Raw genomic sequence first — 18,776 nt, 5'->3', positions numbered from 1 at the left:
TTGTACTGAATATTGTTTCAACCATCATTCAATAAAATATTATAAAGCTCTATACTGTGAGTGAGGCATGGCTAGAATAAAGCTTGATAACTTAGTTTTATAGGTAATGAAGTAAAAAAATACTTTATACTTTTATATATAAATGGGATAAGAATATTTTTTTTATCTTGCTTGGCTATAGCTGCTATTACTAGGAGTAGTGAATATTCTATACATTATCACGATGTGTCAAGCCCAAATTTCAAATGGACTTTAATTTTCTAATTAAAATGTTCTTAAAAATATGAACACATATAAACTGATACATTTTAAAAATACATATATAATAATCCCTATTATAAAAATGTTTCACTGTAAAAGAATTATATTTATAGTTTTCTTCAAATAATGCTACAAAGTACATAAAACACTGTAAGTATTTATATGTAGTACAGAAAGTCTACAATTCAAATTTATTCCTTTCCTCCCTATATCACTGTTAATACACACAGATTCACATACACACATAAAGTTAAATTATCTACTTACCTTTCTATTGATAAATAGTAATTTACATGGTATACATATATCTGGAGAAGGCAATGGCAACCCACTCCAGTGCTCTTGCCTGGAAAATCCCATGGACGGAGGAGCCTGGTGGGCTGCAGTCCATGGGGTCGCAAAGAGTCGGACACGACTGAGGGACTTCACTTTCACTTTCCACTTTCATGCATTGGAGAAGGAAATGGCAACCCACTCCAGTGTTCTTGCCTGGAGAATCCCAGGGACGGGGGAGCCTGGTGGGCTGCCGTCTACGGGGTCACACAGAGTCGGACACGACTGAAGCAACTTAGCAGCAGCAGCAGCACTGATATATCAGAAAAAAGCTAGACAATGACTATCTTCAGCGGTGTATAGAGTTCATCGTACTTACTGAAGAGCCCAGTGCAGATTTTGGAGACCTAATGATTCCAGCAATTGAGTGACGAATAGACTCAAATCGGGACAGCCTCTCCTTCCTTTCCTGGAGAGATGCAGAAGGAAACCATTAGCAGCAGTAAATTATCAGGTACGTACACAGCTACACTAGGCAATCAGGCATTTATCTGCAGCTTAAGTCCATTCACTCTGTCTTGCAAGTAAATAAAATGCAAGGTTCCTAACATTAGAAGTGATAAGTAATCAAATGCACACGAACCCTGCAGCATTTTAGTTGCCTGTTCGCTCAATAAATATCATGATTTGGGAAAAAAATAAGAAATAGGAATTCATGAGATAAGAGAAAACAAGAAATGCAAAGAAAACCCACAGAAACACAGGCATTAGCACACAGGGGAAGAAAAAAAAGACACAAACTAGAAGGAATCAGTCTAACACAGAAAATTTCTGACAGTTGTGAGGGATTTTCAAGGAAAAAAACGGGAGTGGACGGAGCAGGAGGAGAGTTGTACAGAACGTGTTTCTAAACAGTGAATTTCACTTGAGCAGCGTGGAGGATTCCCAGAGACTGACATGATGATGAGGACAATGGCAACAGAACAGGAGAAGGTAAATCAAGCGGGCAGGGGCAGCAGCTCTACTGCTAAGGGGAGCACATCCAGGCCACTACTTGCTACGGGATGCATTTCTGCGGATCACATACCACAACGGAAGGAAACTCTTCCTTAAAATTTCAAATCCTTAGGTCCGTTCTACAAACACAGGTGATGGGAGAAGTTAGGAAAGAAGAGAAGGAAGGAAAACAAAACTGAGAGCCTGGAGGTAAGAAGAAAGACAGCAAAGCATGTGGGAGGGTAATAAATGCACTGATTAACGTTCCAATAATAACTACAGTTCAACTGCTGGCAGCAGAGAACGAGGTATCATAGTGCCGAGTTCTGGATTTCCACGTCTTCCGACAGCAGTGATGCTCGACTTTACTCATCGGTGGAAAAATAACTAGAGCAGGCCACAAATAACATCTTCTGTTTCCTCTCATAGATAAACAGCTTCCTGCCACGTCAGTAAACAAAGGATGCCAAGGCATCGCGCCATCAGCCCCTGCAGCTGCTTCAACTGCTCACCCTGAGAGGATTCAGGATGGAGAAGAAAATGGACACTGGCCCTCGATACTTTAGGTGCACGTCAAAGGGACGATTTTAGGGAGCCAGACTCCTGCATCTTCCCACACGCAGAAAAGTACTACATTCCTTAACTTGAGATGTCTGGTTTACTTTAATTAGCAGTGATCTAATGATGTTCCAACTACCTGGCTGGTTGCAAATTCCTATCTGTTATGACTCCTCCCTCACCTTTTTGGCGCAATCTCTTGAGACCTACCTGAGAGGCTGTCTCTGGGCTTAAGTCTTCAACAAGCCCATCAATAAAACATAATTCCCAAGCTGTAGGCCATGTGTTTTTTTTTTTTTTCAATTGACACTTTGTCTCCAATACCTAGAGTACAGTATGTCTCTTTACATAGTAAATATTTTTCATCACATGCTACCTGGTAAACATCATATTTCCTGAAATTTAACCTTTGTCTCTCCACTTGCTTATTGACAGGTTATTTGCTGTCATTCTACAAGTTGTGGTACTATTAGCTTTTATTATTCTACAAACATATGCCTACTAATACTTTAAAAGAATCTTTGGAGATCAATTTAGTCAATGCTCTTAAAATACTAAAGAGAGTAGAATCCCAATGTAGGAGTACTATGAGAACAGAACCAAAAATTACATGAGGGGTTATGCAGAAAGCAGAAAATTCAATGGAGAGATTTAAGTATTAGAAAGTATTTTATTTGCATATGTTTATAGCAATATTCTCTGTCATGGTAAAAATAACTCTCCTCAAGTTACATCTTGGGCATCAAAGCCTACAGAAGTAAAGAGAACAATTTCTCCCCAAGCCCCTTAATAATACTAAAGAGAAACATTTTCTTAAAAAGCTATTACTAACTAGGTAAGACTAGTAGATAGGTCCAGGTGTGGAATAAAAAAATCACTTCTCTTATATCAAGTTACAAAGCATAATACAGTCTGTATTCAAAGGAATATGATCAATGAAAGCACCCTTTCATTTAAAAACACTCCTCAAATAACGTGATCTTAAAAAATGTATTATTAGAAGCAATAAATAGACTTTAAGTTTTATACAGGAATAATCAAATGCGAATAGAGTTTATAAAACATTTTAACCAGTGTCAGCTCAGTCGGTGCCCAGATTTCCACAAATAAAACGTGAAATTCTTTTACCGAAAGAATTTCTGGTCAATGTAGCATTACATATCAACTTTAAATAATCCACCTAACAATACATCAGATTATGCTGATTATTGTATCAATGAATAAATGGCTACTTTAATAATTAAAAAGTTTCTCTTCAATTACCATAGACAAAGCATCTAATTTTGCCTGTAGGCCTGTCAAGGCTGATGATGATTTAACAAGGTAAAGAGATTTCTCCAAGTAAACAGGGATCAATTCTGGCTAAAAGTCCCTCAGAGTGGAGACAGCTGCGGGCCAGTGAAGGGGGGAAAGGAGAGGCAATGTGATGAAGTAATATTTGATGTTATGAAATAATATTATGATGAGTAGCCTATAAAAATTCTACAGTACAGCTATAAAGCTATCTTGAAAGAATAGACGCAGTATCAGTTTCACATCTCACTTAAGAACAGCTTTTCATTACATTAAAATTAAAGCAGTTTCTCAATATCTCTCAATATGTATACATATATATAATAACTAAGAGACTTCCATAATAATTAAAAGCCTATCTATGATAAATCTTTCAAAATATTCTGAAAGAAATAATATCTTAATTATAGTTCAAGTAAAACCAAACCTATCCAGTTTCCAAATCACTCTTCACTGAAACTCTCAAATTATAGTAAAATAGGCTCTCAAGTTACCTTCACCTCCTGTCCAAAGGCAAAGATATAAAAGGCAAGTATTGAGGTTTTGCTAACCGGAGTGACCGACAAAAATTAACAGTTCTTCCAAATGACAGTCTATATAGATGTCAAAGTAAATTACAAATAAACAACTTGAACTAACAAGCATTTAACAGGTCTCAAAGCAAGGCTCTTAAAGGAGACACTAAGGTAGAAAGAATAAGATTATTGATATCAGAAGAGAAAAAGAGTATAAATTTGGGCAAACCACTTAACTACTCTGGCTCTTAGGTTTCCATATCAGCACAAGGACTAGACAAAAATTTTCATCTCGAAAATTCTGTGACCATTGCTTAACTCCCCAGTCATCTGCACTGCACTGATCACTAACGATGCTCTCACAGAAGAGTTCCACTGTATCAGCCTGGCAACCAGAGTTACTCCCCTTGGGGGACTCAGTCACAACCTGCCTGAGGTGCCCTCAGAACTTGTCCCCAGACAGGAAGGGGGAAAGAACTATGGAGAGAGGTGACTCCAGAACACTTTTCGGTTAATAATAGCTCATTGAAGCAGTAACCATGTATTATTTCTCATAGACTTCTGTAAATAAACTCAATCAAATAACATTCTTAGAAGGAACAATGAAAGTGATTATTTGTCCCTGTAGGAACAGTCAGATGTTTATTCAAATCAGCAGGCAGTAAGATTCAAGAAAAAGATAATATTCACAATATTCACTCTCAACCTCCAGGCTGTGTGCCAAATATCTCTGGGACTTCTTATGCAAAGCAGCCATGAAATTTGGAGTGATTTTGTGAGGAATAGCTGCGGGGAAATTACAATGCTAGAGAAGATTGTCTCTCGAAAAAAAATTCTAAACTGTTGATAACTCCATAATCTAAATGAAACACTGCAAATATCAATAAGTCCTTCATAAAAGGAATGCATTTATAAATAAACAAATACCTTAGGCTTTTGCAGATGTTGATCTGCTGGAGAGAATGAAGGATACACAGTTTCTACTCCCATTGCAGTACAGAATTTAAGCATTAAAACAGTTTCTAAATGATTTATTCAAGCAATTGGGTTCTTACAGAAGACAAATCATTTTAGAAGTATTCACTGCCTGGGAAACTCGTTTGTCACACTGTTTTTCTTGGATGCTTGCATATTAAGAATATTTATTAAAGGAAAGACAGTGAAAGTGAAAGTCGCTCAGTTGTGTCCAACTCTTTGCGACCCCATGGACTACACAGTCCATGAAATTCTCCAGGCCAGATTACTGGAGTGGGTAGCCTTTCCCTTCTCCCGAGGACCTTCCTAACCCAGGGATCAAACCCAGGTCTTCCATATTGCAGGCAGATTCTTTATCAGCTGAGCCACCAGGAAGGCCCAAGGATACTGGAGTGGGCAGCCTGTCCCTTCTCCAGGGGATCTTTCCAACCCAGGGATCAAACACAGGTCTCCCACATTGCAGGTGGATTCTTTACCAGCTGAGCCACAAGGGAAACCCCCCAAAGAAGAAAGACAACCCCCTTGCTAAATCAAGCATTTTCACATTTTGAAATAATGAAATAGGAAACTAAATGCACAAAAGGAACGGTTGAATGATTAAGATTTTGTCTTAAAATAACAATGCTAAAGAAATTTATGGTATAATAGAATGGAGTGCAATGAAACCTAGGTTGTAAAACTCCCTATCATACTGCCTGCTTTCCTGACTCTGTATCTTCTTAAATAAGATGACTTCTTCTCTAGGGAAACAAATTCCAAGCATCAGGGTATAATCAGCTCCCTTCCTGTTCAATATCTAAACATAATTCGTGTCCCATGGGGCTTTTCTCAAATGTAGGAACAAATATGTATTATACTTCCTTTTATAAAGTATCCAGAAGTGCCAGATACACACAAAGCAGTTTCCTTTGAGGACCTCACTGACTCAATTTAAGGACTGATAGATTTTGCTCAGTAAGCAACTGTACATTTCAGTAATTTGAAAAAGTACACTATTATGAATTAAATTATCAAGACATCTTAACTGAAATTCTGCTATTAAAATAATTAAGGGACATAATAATAGGACCATACATTTATCCCCTTTGCTTAAACTAATACATTATAAAACGTATACATTATAATGTATAGAATATGTGGAGAAGGAAAATATTACTTCATTAGAGGTCCCTATCTCTAGTAATCAAAGCACTTTACCAACTTCAGCCTCACCCTCACTAACTCCTAAGCTCATTACTGTATTTAACACACTGTTTTGATCAGGCCAAAACCATCCCTTTGTCATTAGCTGGGTAAGTGGCACGTGCCTCTCCCAGCAACTTCCTTCTCTCTCTTCCTCTTCCCTCTTTGCCTCCCGTTTCCCTTCTCTCCTCCCTCTCTCTCCCATGTCACAGTGAGAACTTATAAACATTAGCTACTATTATTTGGGTTTTACTAATACTGACAAGGGCATGTGGGCAGTTGCCATCTTTTGGCTGTTGTGAATAGTGCGGTAATGAACATTCATACATACATACATACTTAAGTATCTGTTTTCAACTCTTTTGGGGATTTATCTAGGAATGGAATTGCTGGGTCATGTGGCAGACCCAACCAGTTTATCCTAAAGAAGATCAGTCCTAAATATTCATTGGAAGGACTGATGCTGAAGCTGAAACTCCAGTCAGTACTCTGGCCACCTGATGCAAAAAGCTGACTCATTTAAAAAGACCCTGATGCTGGGGAAGACTGAGGGCAGGAGGAGAAGGGGACAACAGAGGATGAGATGGTTGGATGGCACCACCGACTTAATGGACATGAGTTTGAGTAAACTTGGTGATGGACAGGGAGGCCTGGCGTGCTGCGGTCCATGGGGTCGCAAACAGTCGGAGACGACTGAGCGACTGGACTGACCGAACTGATGGCAATTCTATACTTAACTTTCAGAGGAGCTGCCAAACTGGCTGACCCATTTTACATTCCCACCAACAATGTTCGAGGCTTCTAAATTTTTCACATCCTCCCACACTCATTGTTTCTGTTTTTCTGATTATAAACATCCAGTGACTGTAAACTGCTGCTTGCCTTCATTTTTTTAAGGATACTTTCACTGAAGACAGAAGTCAAAGTTGAGGCTTTTTTGTTTTTTTCTTTTCTTCCAGCACTTTGTGTTCTGGTCTCCATTGTTTCTGGTATGAATTCAGCTAGAATTCACATCATTATTCTCCTGTACATAATGCTTCCTTTTTTCTGATTGCGTTCTAATCAACTAGGATATAGGTACATGTAAATTTTTCTTTTAACTATTCTTCTTGAGGTCTGTTAAATTTCCTGGACTTCTGGATTGAAAGTGTTGAAAAATACTTAACCACTGTCTGTTCAAATATGTTTCTACTCCCATCTCTCTCTCTCTCTCTCCCCTTTCTTAAATTCTAATTTTTATACACGTATGTTAGTCCTTTTGATATTACCCCATGATCTCAAATACTCGGTTGTATATTTTTATCTTTTTGCTTCATTCTAAATACTCTCTATCAACTGTCTTCACAGCTCACTGCAATTTTCCTGTGTCCAGTCTACCCACAAGTCCAGCTAATGAATTTCTCAGTTCTGATAAATTTTTCATTCTAGAATTTCCATTTTTATAGCATCCACATTGCTGCTGAACTGCTCCATACACACTGTATATCTTTTCACACACATTGTATATCTTTTCTTAGACCCCTAAGCATTTTCATAAGCTATAGTAAAGACACCGATAATTCCAATACCAGGGCCATCTCTAAGTCTGCTTATTTTGAGCTGTGGGTCACATGTCTAACTTTTTAGTGGCCATACACTCTTTCTTTAACAGATGGCTTCTATTAAAAAAAAAAAGTAGAATCTGAATTCTATATATTTACCTCAAGAAAGAGGCACACATACTCCTTTTTTTTCTTTCAGGATGCTAGAATTGGGGTTGTAGTTAATAAGCTGGGCTTGTCCTCTGCTACTACTTTGGTTTGAATTAATTCATCACCAGCTTCAAATATCTGGGGCTAGATCAAGTTTTTCTTCAGCTCCAGGTGGAATCTGAACCGTGGCAGGATTCTAGCAGGCTCTTTAAGGGGGGTGCAGGGGGCAGAAGGTGGGCTCTGGGGAGCTCTTTCCTCCCCAGGCTCACCTGCTCCTTTATATCTACGAGAACCTTCTACCTTCTTCTCCAGCCTTCAGGAGGCCACTGCTCCGAGCTCTGTGAAGACCCACAATGCCCTGCAGAGAATCCATCTGAGAGAGGGCTCCTCCATTCTTTCGTCAGTAAAAACCCAGAGGGCTCAGTACTCCTACCTCTAACCTCAAACAGCCACCCCCTCCCCAGACAATACTGCATCCCTTTTCACACATGAGGAGGATGCCACTCGGAATATCCTTCTCAAGCGCCCATCTCTGGTTCCCTGCTGAGTTCGGCGAAGACGTGAGCAGAACAGAAGTTCCTCACTCTGCAGGGAGGGCTCCCCCAGATTCTAATCTGGCCCGCCAGCCTACACACTGCTCTCACCAGTGTGCTTAAAGCTTGTTCAGTTGATTTCTCCTTATTCCTTTCAGTGGAACTTTCTCATTGTCACCAGCTCCACCAAGGATGGAGGAAATCATAGGTCTTTTTTTTTTCCCTAAGAAAGCTTGTCACTTTCTGGACTTTGGTTCATTTAGGTTTCTTTCTGTCCTCAGATCTCTGATGTGTCTTTTTTTAACTATTATTTTGTACCTTATTTTCTGATAAGTAACCTACTAGTCATCATTTTATTTATCTTTATTCACAAACCAAGAAAACAAAATGACATACTTTAAGGGTCTTCAGTATGACAAAGAAGTCACTAATTTATCAAAAAGTCACAGACTTGAATTTAACTATTTTCTAAAGCAGTCAATTATCACAAAAGGCCTTTAAAGACTATATTTCTCAGAAAATTATTCAAAGGGTTAACGTCCAACTTCTCAAAGATTTTGATTGCTATTCTGTTTTGGTTTTCTTTTGTTGACTGCTTTGGGTGGTAAGGGAGATGAAGTTTATTGGTCTTGTATTTGCTGCAGACCTTACAAGGATACTATGAAGACTTCTATGTAACATATTTCACTTTTGTAAACGGTTTTAAGTTTCCAACTTTATCTGAGAAGTTTCATGAATGGAAACATACTGTTTGATAGTCTCATACCACACATGTATCAATAATCCTCTTATCTGTTCAGAGCTCCTTTTGTAACTGGAACTGAGAACATTTCAAGTTTCAAGGCCTCAGTCAAGACTTTACTAGAATGAAATAAGAAACAGCAGGACTCAAAAGAAAATCCTGATTTAAAAAAGAGAAAATGACAAATTTTAAAGAAAGGAATGTGGTATGTATAATGTTACACTTCCATTATCAGCAAATAAAATCCAACTGGGAAACCTGTTTTAGAAAGCAGTAAACTAGGCTCTAAGCATTTGCCTCACCTCAGCCCCCCTGAGAAAACACCACACTACCGCACAGTGGTACCGCCTGCCTAAGACTGAAGTCGATACGATAAAAGGGACAGCTGAGAAACGAAGGCTAGTGCTTGACGACTCGGCTCTGAACGTCTGGACAGATCCAGAAATCTGAGTGGACAAACTCCCTTTTTTGCTTTAACTCATCTGCCATAGTCGACTGCTATTATGGAACAAATACAGTAGGCTCTCTTAGAATATCCATGAGTAATTAAAGATTACTAGTAAATAATTACAACTACCACAATTGTCACTAACAAAATAGTGCACTAACATTTTTAACGTTTTAGACATGTTCACTTCTAACAGGAAAATGAATATTTTAATATTGAAACACATTAACATTAATGTAAAAATTCTTTGCAAAATAAACATTTACTGTGTTGTGGTGATCCTTCTTACCAATTCCTATTAGTTGAACAGTTTCAGCACACGACACACAAAATAACTGCCCAGTGTGTTGTTGAAAACCCTGGTGTAGGTAGTTGTTAGTAGACATTACACTGCAAAAGGTTTAGTAATTGCATGGATTTTAGAACTGCTCAGTTAAACAAATTTAAGCAGATTTCTTAAATGCAAATGTCTCAGAGCCTCAGTAATGTGCTTTTTTTGGAGGAAATATTATTCTACAAAATTCACCTTAAGAAATGATGTCATGAGGATTTCATTAAAGGCAGTAGGCGAGAAAACATTCTCCTCCACTTTATATCACTCATGGTTTTTTCCTGGACATTATCCTCACACGTAACAGGTCCAAATTAACGAATTCCAGTTTGTCTCTTTCTGGCCACAAGCACCTACCCCACTGGCGTGCTTTTAACTAGTTCCACTAAAACTATTTTTCAACTTCACTGCAGCCCTACGGCTTTGAGTCTCCTGATTTCCTCCACTCCATCCCCTTCTCTTTTCTTCTCCTTTCCTGACTGAGACGGCATGACACAGCACTCCACCGGCTCCTGCCATATCCTAACCCCCTGCTCTCCTGTCTCTTAAGTTGTCCCCACACGGCAAACCCCAACCGTGGACGGACCTAACTTTCTGCTCTCTCTGAGTGAACCTGCCATATCCTAACCCCCTGCTCTCCTGTCTCTTAAGTCGTCCCCACACGGCAAACCCCAACCATCAACGGATCTAACTTTCTGCTCTCTCTGAGCGAACATTTGGCAACCCACCACTGCTGAGAAAATCACATGATTATCACTTCAAATGGGCCCTAAATATCTGACGTATGATGACATCTCACTGGTCAACGCACTTCTTAACTCTCCCACTTCCACTGTCAACCCTCTCCTACTTTCTGTGTCTAAAACCACCCTGATCTACCCTCCCCTGCGTCTTTAGGAAGAAACTACAAGGCAGAAACCCCTTCAGTGTCCCTTTTCACACCCACAAACGTATTCCTTTCCCTCCATTCTAATCCCGTCCCCATGTGGACACATGGAGCTGTCTCTCCCCCACCAAGGATGACCACTCTGCTTGTACTTCCTGCCTTTCTGCCCTCCCAAGGACTTTACACCTTTAAAAAACCTAACAGACCTCTCTGTGACGTACTGCCCCATCGACTTTCATATCTAAGTTGCTCTCATAGGGAAACAAGAAGAGTTAGGAGGAAAGAAAGGAGGAAAAAGAGAGAAATGAAGAGAGGAGAGGATGAGCCTTTCCCTTAACCACACACTCTGCTCCAGCTACTGCACGCTCTTCACAAAAGAAAAAAAAATCCCTAAAAGAGTTATCTATGTCAGCTAGGAATCTTGGGACCAAGTCTCTATCCCTAAGTAACAGGTATTAATCTGTTTAAATTAATAAAGCACCAATGATATTTACTGGTATTTTCAGAAATTCATTCACTGTTTCACCACTAAGCAACAGGCACAGCAGAATCAATAAGAAAAAGAGACACCAAACTACTAGCCTAGAATACGCAATGTGCAGCTCCAAATACCATCCTTGTAAATCAGGAAGAACTCTGATTAGGTGTCACCATACAAGCCACAATTTCTCATTTGAAAAATAAGAGTGGGTATTCACCAACTAACTGTACCAATGGTCTCACAAAGTTATTAAAGTACATAATGGTATATATGAACACAATGTACATAATGGTACAATAATTCTAAATAATTAAAATTATATTTTTATTATGCAAAATTATTACATTGGAGAAAAAGTTTAGAGATATGAGAATCTGAACATTCCCTAAATCCCCTTATTCCTACTGAGTTCTCCATGGATTTTATAACTAGCATTGTTTATCTCTGTCTTTATAGAGGATACCTTAGTTTATACCTATTGGAAATGTTCATAGACAAGATTATGACAAAGAAAGTATAGTCCAGAAATACTAGCAGCTTGAGGAAAAAACTCTATAGCACTGAATACAGAGTTGACTAAGCCCTCAAAAAAAAAAGAAAAAAAAAAAAAGCCTCTCCAGGAAGGTTTCCTGTAGTTACCTCATTCAGAGCAAAACGTCATGAAGATTCTAATAAAAGTACCTGAAAAGTTATGAACGGTGTTTAAATTTTTATTCCTGATGGATTTCTCATCCCACAACATTCTTTTGGCTCTGATTGTATCCTATCTTATTATACAAGTAGAGGCAAAAAGTGATTGGTTCAATTGGAAGTGGCGGCCCTAAAAATTGAGAGGCTGTATTTTATTAAGATAATGGCCAAAGTGAATGTCAACTGTCTTGAGTAAACTTCCCTAGGTTTGTATGACCTACATATCTTGGAAAGCACAGCTTTTAAAGGCACCTTGATTTTCTTCACTATCTTCATTTCTCAAACTGGCATTCCTATTTCAAGATATATATTCGAAATATTTTCTCCTTGCCAAGCATTAACTTCCTATCTTATAAGTAGCTTCAATGTGTTTCATCTGAGATTCAAAATAGTTTATAGAGAAGAAATTTTTCCTATAAAAGGGGAGGAAAGCTGATACAAATATATATAAAGTCTGGTAGTACTTAGATAAATTCACAACTTCTCAGGATGGGTAAGGAGAAGAGGAAGTGGTTTACAGTCTATCTAGGTCTAATTTAACATGAATAGCTATGCTCAAAGGCACATGGCAAGCTCAGCAGAAAGATATATATATATATACATATGTGTATATATATATATATGTGTGTGTTTGTGTGTGTGTATATATATATATATTATATATAATATATATACAAGAGAACTAGAATAATACTGTATAGGTGTGTTTGATTCTAATCATACTTTCATGGCCTTAGACACAGCAAAAATTTTTTCCAGAGCCTCAAAATGCCATTTAGCCATATTCAAACAAGCTTCTCAGAAGACAAAATTTACCCCTCAGAAAGAATTTTAAACTTGCTTAATTCATGATAAGCTCACAATTCACATTTAAAATTCAAAGAGCATAAAGAACTTTATCTCTAACAGATATGAAGCTGAAAGAAGACAGGTATTGCTTTTTCTAATCTTCAATATAGGACTAAAATATCAATGATTTCCTTGGCCATAGAAGTAACTGAAATTGCACAATTAATTTGCATTATTTCTAATTCAGAATACTTTTGCATAGCTATACTTCATTCCAATCAAAAACCCAATTTTTATCAGTGCTACTCAATAATATCTACAGAACTGACTGACAGAAACATAATATTTTCATTTGAAATAATACCAAGAGAAATAACTCAATAAAGGATAAATCTTAATTAAACAATAATCCTCTTTATCAAAGGATAAAGAAAAAAGATTATCTCACTAAAAAGTTTTTTTTTTAATTCTAAAAAGGAGTTTGGAATTTTCCTCTCATTAAAAAATAAAATACAAACAATGAAATAACCCACCAGCAGCAATATGAAAGCATTATGAAAAGTACCCTAGCCTACGTTCTTTTTGCTTCAGGTGATAAAATAAAACAGATGAGTTAATGGAGGAAAATTATATAAGGGCAGCAGATAATTAGGAAGTACTGTATCAATGGATGACAGATCAATGACACCCACAATGATCAACCTCAACACGTGGACAGTGGTACAACTAAAACACTCTCCCTTTCCACAGATCACTACGCTGCGTTTCCTCCCTCTGAAACTCAGCCACCTGAAAGTGTGGATAGAAAAAGGAAAAAAGATCAACCACACGCCCATCTCCCCATGTGCCTTGTTACCTACCCGCCCCATACGTCACTGAACTTGCCCTCGCCCCCCGTTCGACCTCAGCGCTGCCAGACCTCTGGGCACTGTGGTCCTCCCTTCTGACGATGCCCCTCTCCTCCCTGGGACCAGGAACACCGCCGTCTCTGGTTTTCCCCGGTCTGTCTGGTCCACCTCATCCTTGTGCACACGCGCGTGTGTGTGTGTCTCTGTGTGTGTGTGCTCAGTCACGTCTGACTGCCTGCGACCCCACGGGCTGTAGCCTGCCAGGTTACTCTGTCTGGTTGATGCACCTCATTCGTGTGTGTGTGTGTGTGTGTGTGTGTCTGACAGTGCTCAGTCACGTCTGACTCCCTGTGACCCGTGGACGTAGGCTCCTCCGCTCATGCAGTTTCCCAGCGTACACTGGAATGGCTCGCCATTCCCTACACAGCGGATCTTCCCAGCCCTCCCCAATGTGTCTCCTGCACGGCAGGCAGATTCTTCCCCAATGCGCCACTCAGGACGCCCTTATTACCCATCCCTCGTCTCTGCCTGGCCCTCAACACCAGTCACTCAACATTCCCTCTGTGGTCCTCCTCTCTCCCGCCCCACAGTCAAACACAGTTATCTCCATCACTTCACTTATAAACTGCATGCTGAGGATTCCCAAAAGCCGCATTGCAGGCTGACCTCAACTAGCACTCACCATCCTTCACCCGGTCCAATCTGTTGTACTTCTGTTCCGACGACCCTTATCTTTTGCGGCAAGCACCACCGACGACAGAACTCCCAAGGCAGAACTCTGGAGGGAAATCTTGGTAGTCCTTCCTCCCTCATATCCATCTCCAATCAGTTACCAAATTCTGAAATCTGTATCTATGAAATACCTCCAGAACTGGCCCCAGGGACTCCCTGGAAGTCCAGGGGTTCCATGCCTCCACCGCAGGGGTCACAGGCTCAATCCCTGGTCAAGGAACTAAGATCCTGCACACTGCACCGCACAGACAAAAACAAAGACATTTAAACACCAGCCCCTTTCTTTCCGTGCTCCCTGATATGACTTAGTTCAGCACCAGCCTTCCTGGCCTGGATAGTTCTTTGCTCCTATCCGGTACAAAACCCCCAGAGTCCTCTGTGTGAAAAGGTAAGCCAGATCGGTTCACTCTGCAGCTTACTGTCTTGAATGGTTCCTGCACGGTGGTCACAAGAAAACCCCAGTTTACACACAAAGGTTTTTCCATAGTATAAGCTCCGACATACTTATCCAACCTCACTTCTCTCCACTTAACTTTTCATATCCATAATGCGGTCATATATAAATGCTGAAGATTTAGAATGCACTATATTTTTGCTTACCCAAGTAACATATGATGATTCTTCCTTTTCCTGAAAAACTACTCCAATTTTTTGTCTTCTGGGCTGCCCATCTCTTGTGTCTTCTTCAGACACAAAGCAGACCTTCACCTTGAGAGCTGGCACTCTAAATCTAGGGCATCGTCTTATGCTCTGCGATGGCACCGAGGCTTTACCCTCATCGAACTCACCATACCCTTGTCATAATGATCTGTTAACTTGTCTTTCACTCAACTCTGAGCTCCTTACAGACAAGGACTTAATCTCACTCAGCTCTGTATTCAACGGTGAGACAGTGCGTGTGGCACACTGAACCTCCCAAAATGGCCTCAACAGTTATCTCCATCACAGGTGCCCTTCTTACCATAAAGACTCTGGCTCCACTTTCTTTGAGAAGTGAGGCATATGTCCTCTCCTCTTGAGACTCTGGGTGAGTACGTGACTATGGTGAAAGGGACACTTCTGAACCCAGGTCCCACAACCAGCTTCCTTCTGCTTTCCTCAGAACACATACTCTGGAACCTGGCCACCTCAAGCTGTAACAAACCTCAAGCAGCCCACAGACAGGCCCACAAGGAGATAAACAGAGCTTGGCTGAGCCTGGAGCCAGCAGCACCCAAACTGCAAATCATGGGAGTGAACCACTTAGGAGATGGATCTGAAGGCGTCTAGTCCAACTGTTCCAGTTATGGCACATGGAAGAGAGATAAGCCTTCCGCATTGAATTCTTCCCAAACAGAGACTCATGAGCAAATAAAATGACTGGGTGTTTTAAGCCTTCAAGTTTTGCAGTGATCTGTTACATAGGAATAGAAAATCAGAACAGTGCCTGTCACAGAGTACACACACACACACACACACACACACACACACACACACACACACACACGAGTATACACATCCACAACACATAGTCACACACATACACAAAATCTGGTGAATCAGTAAATATATTCTCTATCAATTTTACTACATAAGTTAGATTTGGTAGATAGAGGAGAGAATTTCCAAGTATTTTGATTAGGACAATTAAACTATCTCAGCTTTTTCTACCATTAAAAAACTGAAAATCAAACACAAGAAATATATATGCCCTTGTAATCATAACCCAAGTCAAGAAATAGAACTTTGCTAAATACTGCAGAAGGCTTCCGGGTGACACACCCCAGTCACAACCACCTGTATGCTTCCACTATCCTGGTGTCCATAATAAACCACACACTTACATTATTTTTACTCTTTGGTGTGCATCCCTAAACAAGATAGTTTTGGTTTTGACCATTTTTTAAACTTTATTTAAGGTATCTTTAAGCACCTTTTAATCAATAAGTTCCCTCTCTGTCCCTATATTTTACTTTCAATTTGGCTGTTTAAAGACCCAGCCAAAAAATAAATAAATAAATAAATGAAGACCCAGCCATAGATTCAGGGTTCCACAGCGTGGGTTTGCATGATTTCACACTCCAGGGGCAGTCTGGCATGTGCTCTGTCCTTTTTTCTGCAAATTAGCAGCTGGGATGAGAGGCTAGATCAGACTTGGATTCAACATCTTCAGTGAGAGCATGGTGGCATGTACCAGGAAATAACGTCTGGTTCTCTCATTGTGATGTCAGCAGAGACTGATGCTCAGCGTTTACATCTACTAGTTCACAGGCATTGTAAATGGTGGTGTTCAAATCCTATCATTTGTTTCCCATTTATTAGTTGGAATACTTCTATAAAAAGATGCATCCCCCATCAAATATTTGGTTAACCATTATTATTATCTGGCAACAGTTCATCCTTAATTACTCCTTGGATGGAAAGTTATGACCAACCTAGACAGCATATTAAAAAGCAGAGACATTACTTTGTCAACAAAGTTCCGTCTAGTCAAGCCTATGGTTTTTCCATTAGTCATGTAAAGACGTGAGAGTTGGACTATAAAGAAAGCTGAGCGCCGAAGAAATGATGCTTTTGAACTGTGGTGTTGGAGAAGACTCTTAAGAGCCCCTTGGACTGCAAGGAGATCTAACCAGTCTATCCTAAAGGAAATCAGCCCTGAATATTCATTGGAAGAACTGATGCTAAAGCTGAAACTCCAATACTTTGGCCACCTTATGCGAAGAACTGACTCATTTGAAAAGACCCTGATGCTGGGAAGACTGAAGGCAGGAGGAGGAGACAACAGAGGATGAGATGGCTGGATGGCATCACCGACTCAATGGACATGAGTTTTAGTAAACTCTGGGAGTTGGTGCTGGACAGGGAGGCCTGGCGTGCTGCAGTCCCTGGAGTTACAAAGAGTCAGACAAGACTGAGCGACTGAACTGAACTAAACAGTTAATACAGAAAAGGCAGGATAAATGTTTGACCATTTTATATGGATATATTTTTTAAATCCAAAGTCTTCAAAACAGTAATAAACAAATCAAGATAAGTTTAAATATGCTCATTAACAGAATAATAATAAGGATGGTGGTCATTAAAGTAAATATAATCAAAGCTAATATTAATCCAACCAATCCATCCTGAAGGAGATAAGTCCTGGGTGTTCATTGGAAGGAATGATGCTGAAGCTGAAACTCCAATACTTTGGCCACCTCATATGAAGAGTTGACTCACTGGAAGAGACCCTGATGCTGGGAGGGATTGGGGGCAGGAGGAGAAGGGGACGACAGAGGATGAGATGGCTGGATGGCATCACCGACTTGATGGGCATGAGTTTGAGTAAACTCCGGGAGTTTGTGATGGACAGGGAGGCCTGGCGTGCTGCGATTCATGGGGTCGCAAAGAGTCGGACACGACTGAGCGACTGAACTGAACTGAATATTAATATAAACGTTTAAACAGACTTTTAAAAAGCCTTACATATAATCCTCACAACAACTTTATCAGATAGGTACTATGGTTTTCTGTTACAGATAGGGAACATTTGCTAGGAAACATTTGACTGAAGCAAGATAGGAGCATGGGTAATATCTGTATTAGCATTTCAAGGTGGTCCAGAAATAAAATACACACATTTTCAGATTCACCGGTATATTTCTATGGACTCTTAACAGGGTTATCTCCATATAGCACCATGATATTTAGTTATGTGATAAACACAAATGATTTCATAAAAAACTTACAAAGTAGATAATCAAGGGCTGATTCTAAACTAAACCAAGAGTTATCTATAACTCTTTTGAAATTCTTTTCCTTGGTCATCTTCAATTTCTTCTCTCTCTTTGGATGGAAAGTTTTAATTCAAGTAGATGTCTTAAGTCTCTTTCTTATCCCTGGCTTGTCCAAATTCCTAACATGAAATTCAGTATACCTAAGTTCTTTCTGACTTTAGAAAATTCATATTTATTTTATGGCTTAAAATAAGTTATTACACTTTGAGCTTCAATTAAAACCTGTATTATAGTATCTAAATGCATTGATATAAGCTAATAACTATGTTATAAACTATAATGATTATTTTGCAAAGGTTAACAAGAGAAATTGTCTCTAAAATCTTACATTGAAATATGTTTTCTAATAGTCTTCTGAGATAGAGTTCCAAAGCTATTACATAAAGTAATAATCTCTGTACCAGAACAAGGTGTTTTAACTCAGTCCCTACAATTTAATGTATAGATATTTGTTCTACCATTTACTTATGTTTACTTGTAAAAATTATTCCTCAGAAGTCCATTCATTTGAATTACAAAAATACCATTATCTGAAAAAGATTTTAAAGAAAAATCAAAATACATAAATTCAATACTGGCTGGCACATTATACATACTTCTCATTATTTTAAAGCTTTTACACAAGAGTGAACAAGTAGAAAGTATAATAAAAACTACATCAGCCAATGAACACAATTCAACCAGCAAAGTACTCAAGCACACTGAATCATCTCACGGGTAAAGACTCTTGAAAAACTAAATTTAAATAAAACTGTATTTTGAAAGATTCAAATCTGCTATAAATAACTTTGATT

General features: G+C 39.2%; 1 protein-coding gene across 4 annotated transcripts in view; it reads right to left on the bottom strand.

Moving 5' to 3' along the window:
* FER (FER tyrosine kinase) overlaps positions 1 to 18,776 on the bottom strand; it is a 442,861-nt gene that overhangs the window by 249,882 nt on the left and 174,203 nt on the right. For all 4 annotated transcript variants that reach the window (XR_009694249.1, XM_061152123.1, XM_061152124.1 and 1 more), the window contains exon 10: positions 914 to 1,003. Coding sequence is in view for 3 of the 4 variants with exons in the window: in XM_061152123.1 (XP_061008106.1) it covers positions 914 to 1,003 (90 nt within the window). In the remaining variant the exon portion in view is untranslated. The remainder of the gene's footprint in view (positions 1 to 913; positions 1,004 to 18,776) is intronic.

Source organism: Dama dama, chromosome 9 (assembly GCF_033118175.1).
Source record: "Dama dama isolate Ldn47 chromosome 9, ASM3311817v1, whole genome shotgun sequence".
Lineage (NCBI taxonomy): Eukaryota > Metazoa > Chordata > Mammalia > Artiodactyla > Cervidae > Dama > Dama dama.
This window is presented reverse-complemented; position numbering and strand designations above follow the sequence as displayed.